General features: G+C 61.3%; 1 protein-coding gene across 2 annotated transcripts in view; it reads left to right on the top strand.

Annotated features, from left to right (window-relative positions):
* BGN (biglycan) overlaps nt 1-4017 on the top strand; it is a 14865-nt gene that overhangs the window by 8900 nt on the left and 1948 nt on the right. For both annotated transcript variants that reach the window (XM_017880796.1, XM_017880797.1), the window contains exons 2-7: nt 771-1019; nt 1308-1420; nt 1930-2143; nt 2607-2717; nt 2908-3001; nt 3125-3263. In XM_017880796.1, the coding sequence (XP_017736285.1) occupies nt 782-1019; nt 1308-1420; nt 1930-2143; nt 2607-2717; nt 2908-3001; nt 3125-3263 (909 nt within the window). In that variant the 5' untranslated portion in view covers nt 771-781. The remainder of the gene's footprint in view (nt 1-770; nt 1020-1307; nt 1421-1929; nt 2144-2606; nt 2718-2907; nt 3002-3124; nt 3264-4017) is intronic.

Below are 4017 nucleotides of genomic sequence, written 5' to 3'. Positions count from 1 at the left end.
TGGGGGGGGCGGGGCGGGGCTGGGGCGGGTGGTCCAGAGGAGGAAGCCAAGGCCCAGGGGCTGTGTTGGGGGCGCCATGGCCTCCACCTCTGGGGTCTCCACTCAGTGCTGCCTCAGCCAACTTTGCTCATGGCCTCAAAGGACACCCCCTCTTTCTCCACCTCCCTGCCTTGGCCTTAGAGGGCCTCTGAGAAACGTGGGCAGGGTGGAAGGGGGGCTCAGGAGGTAGGAAGCAATTCAGAGTTGCCAAACTCAACTAACTTCATCCACGCTGCCCTGAGCCCAGAACTCAAAGGAAGGATTGGCCCGGGTAGGAGACCACAGTGGCGTCCCAAAAAGTGGATTCTTCAAAGCCCTTGAGGGCCAATGGCTAGGATTCCTCCTCCACCTCCTCCACGCAGCCCTCACGGATGCCCCTGCCCTAAAGCAGGCTTCTGGCAGACTCAGAGGCGTGGGGGCCTGCAGACTTGCTAATGAGGAGACATTTCATCGCCTGATTAAGCCAAGTCCTGTCCGGGATGGGGAGGGGGATAGTGGAAGGGGTGAGGGGAGTGGAGTGCAAGGGGCACCCTCCTTGCCAGCAGTATCCACTCCCTTCCTGCCTGGAGCCCTCTGCCCACACTCCGCCCTCTCTGCCTCCCGTCCCAGGGTCTGGCCATCCCTGGTGAGGGATGGGAACGCAGTGCCACCACACACACGGAACACTAACCCCTGGCATGGGGAAGACGGGTGGGTGCTGGTGCTGAGGATCCCCCTGCCTCTTCCCCCAGGCCCATCCGCCATGTGGCCCCTGTGGCTCCTCGTGTCTCTGCTGGCCCTGAGCCAGGCCCTGCCCTTTGAGCAGAGGGGCTTCTGGGACTTCACCCTGGACGATGGGCCGTTCATGATGAATGATGAGGAAGCTTCGGGCACCGACACCTCGGGCGTCCTGGACCCGGACTCTGTCACACCCACCTACAGCGCCATGTGTCCTTTTGGCTGCCACTGCCACCTGCGGGTGGTTCAGTGCTCCGATCTGGGTTTGTCCCTGAGTGATGGGGGGTGGGGCATGCAAGGAGGCACAGGTGCAGCCTGAGAGCCCCTTCTGAGGGAGGCACATGCCGGTCCTGTGGGCTGGTGGTGAGCATGATGTGAGTGTAGGAGGGGTCCAGCCGTCTGGCTGTGAGCTGTGCAGTTTGCGCCCACTTGTGGTGGCATCCCCGTGTGCCCGTCGGTGTCGCGTGCGTGTGTCCCTGGGCCTCCCTGTGGTGGGGCTAGTTGGCTGGATGGCTCCAAGTTCATGCTGCTGGTGGTCATGGGCCCCCTAGGTCTGAAGTCTGTGCCCAAAGAGCTCTCCCCTGACACCACGCTGCTGGACCTGCAGAACAACGACATCTCTGAGCTCCGCAAGGATGATTTCAAGGGTCTCCAGCACCTCTACGTAAGGAGCTGGGAGGAACCAGCAGGCCTACAGCAGGGGGCAGAGGTCCGGGTGGGTGCATGTGCATGGACATGTGGGTATGAGAGGAGCTCGGGGACCCGTGGGCTTCAGGGTAAAGCCTGGAGCCAGCCGTGATGGAAGCTCCCGGGCTTGCAGCTCACCCATGTGGGTTTGAGCAACCGCAGCTGCAGGACTGGATCACTCAGCTCAGCTCCCTTCGTGACTGAAAACGTTTCATCACATCCATTCCTCCCAGCAACAGAGGAGAACGGATTTCATTGTAACCAGTGTATGTGTGAGGAAACTGAGGCTTGGAGCGGCAAGGCAGTGGTGGCACTGCTGAGGCTCAGGGCTGGGCCTGGGTGCTGCCTCCTGCCCCGCACTCTGCTCACAAGCACGGACTGACCTCCTCGAGGCCCAGTGGACTGGGGAGGCACAGGAAGGCAGGAGGGAGGGGCAGGTGGGGCAGGGAGTCCGCACCTTCACCTCCTCCTTCCGCCCTGCTTCAGGCCCTCGTCCTGGTGAACAACAAGATCTCCAAGATCCACGAGAAGGCCTTCAGCCCCCTACGGAAGCTGCAGAAGCTCTACATCTCCAAGAACCACCTGGTGGAGATCCCGCCCAACCTGCCCAGCTCCCTGGTGGAGCTCCGCATCCACGACAACCGCATCCGCAAGGTGCCCAAGGGCGTGTTCAGTGGGCTCCGGAACATGAACTGCATCGGTGAGCTGAAAGCCTCCCAGAACATTCCAGAGCCTTGTCTCGGGGCATGGGGAAGGGAGACCAAGGGACACCTTTAGAGGCTCGGTTCAAGAAAGAGTATGGTGAGAACGGTCAAAAGATAATCCATGAATTTCTTGGCAAATCCTCTATGCAGGCGATCACCATGGCTAAAGAGAAGACTGGGCCAGAGGGGCCGGGTGGCTTCCGGGTGGCTTCTGGGAGCCCTGTCTGCATCTCTGGCACTCCTCCCTTTCCTCTTGCTGCCCCTGGAGCTAGCAGTCCTGGGGCTAGCAGTCCTGAACAGCTAGGAGTTTACAATTACCCCGGTAAATTAGCAGAACTGCTTTCAGGAGATGGGAGCAGCCGGCAGTTAGCAGGGCTCACCACACTAGCCTGGAAATGACAGGACCCAGGGCTGTGCAGGGACCACCAGGCTCCCGGGCTAATGAGGTCTCTCACCTAGAGATGGGCGGGAACCCACTGGAAAACAGTGGCTTTGAACCTGGAGCCTTCGATGGCCTGAAGCTCAACTACCTGCGCATCTCAGAGGCCAAGCTGACTGGCATCCCCAAAGGTAGGAAGCCCACTCTTCCTGCGCACCTGCCTGCCTCAGCCCCAACGGCACAGATGGCCAGGGTGGGGGCTCTGGATAGGCCTGGTTGACTCAGGGAAAGGCTCAACAGTCCCCTCCCACCACCTGGGGCAGAGCTAGGGCCCCTGCCCTCAGCACCTGCATTCTCCCCCGTGCCCTCTTCTCCTGGCAGACCTCCCTGAGACCCTGAATGAACTCCACCTGGACCACAACAAAATCCAGGCTATCGAACTGGAGGACCTGCTCCGCTACTCCAAGCTGTACAGGTGAGGCCAGCCCGGCACTGCCCGAGGGTGATGCCAGAGTCCCTCAGTGCTGTGTGGCCCCTCGCGCCCAGCCCACCATCCTTCTCTCCAGCCTTTGAGTCCCTGTCATTCTCCCACTCACAGGCTGGGCCTGGGCCACAACCAGATCCGGACGATCGAGAACGGGAGCCTGAGCTTCCTGCCAACCCTCCGGGAGCTCCACTTGGACAACAACAAGCTGGCCAGGGTGCCCTCAGGGCTCCCAGACCTCAAGCTCCTCCAGGTGAGAGCTGGGTGTGTATAGCCAGGTTCCCTAAGGCTGGGTTGGGGGAGGCGTGCATGTCCCCAAGCAGTCCCTCAGCCCCTTGGCCCTCCTTCCCGGCCAACTCTGGGCATCTGCAAAGGAGCAGTCTTGATGCTCCCAGCTAGTGCTGAGGAGGCAGGCAGCAGGGGCTCCATGGTAGATACAGAGCAAGGCAGCCCGGTAGATCTTGGACCTGAGGGTCTCCAGGAGGGTCGGACACCAGAAAGATGTGGCAGAGTCCAGGGAGTCAAGAAACTGTGGGTGTGGGGGTGTACTGTTCCGTGCCAAGATAGCGACAGCCCAGGGCAGGAAGTAGGCTGAAGAGGGGGATCACGGTCTTGCCTGGGATTCTGTCGAGAGCTTCCATCCCTGGCCTGGCCCCCAACCAGATGGGTGATCTTGGTCTTGCCCAGCCCTGCTCCATCCACACGTGTTTGGAGCACCCCGATCTGCACCAGCTGTGAGCCAGCACCATGCAGGCCATGCCCATGATGGGCCGAGAGCGCCCTCTAGTGGCCATTTTCATGTTCACTAGCACTGGGCTCCCAGCCCAACTCAGCAGGCGCCTTGCCTGCCCTCCTCTGCTCCTCTCCGAGACAGCAAGACAGTGACTCCGGAGAGTTGGAGGGGCTGCTAGAGGGCGAGCTCCTCTGCTGACTGCCCCATGGAGTGTGAGGGTGCTCCCCCGAGGGTCAGGCCACCTTTCCTTCACCTCACACCACCAAACACACCC

The sequence above is a fragment of the Rhinopithecus bieti genome, unplaced genomic scaffold (assembly GCF_001698545.2).
Source record: "Rhinopithecus bieti isolate Rb0 unplaced genomic scaffold, ASM169854v2 scaffold_12667, whole genome shotgun sequence".
Taxonomy (NCBI): Eukaryota; Metazoa; Chordata; class Mammalia; order Primates; family Cercopithecidae; genus Rhinopithecus; species Rhinopithecus bieti.
The sequence above is the reverse complement of the archived record's forward strand: the minus strand, read 5'-3'. Positions and strand labels throughout refer to the sequence as shown.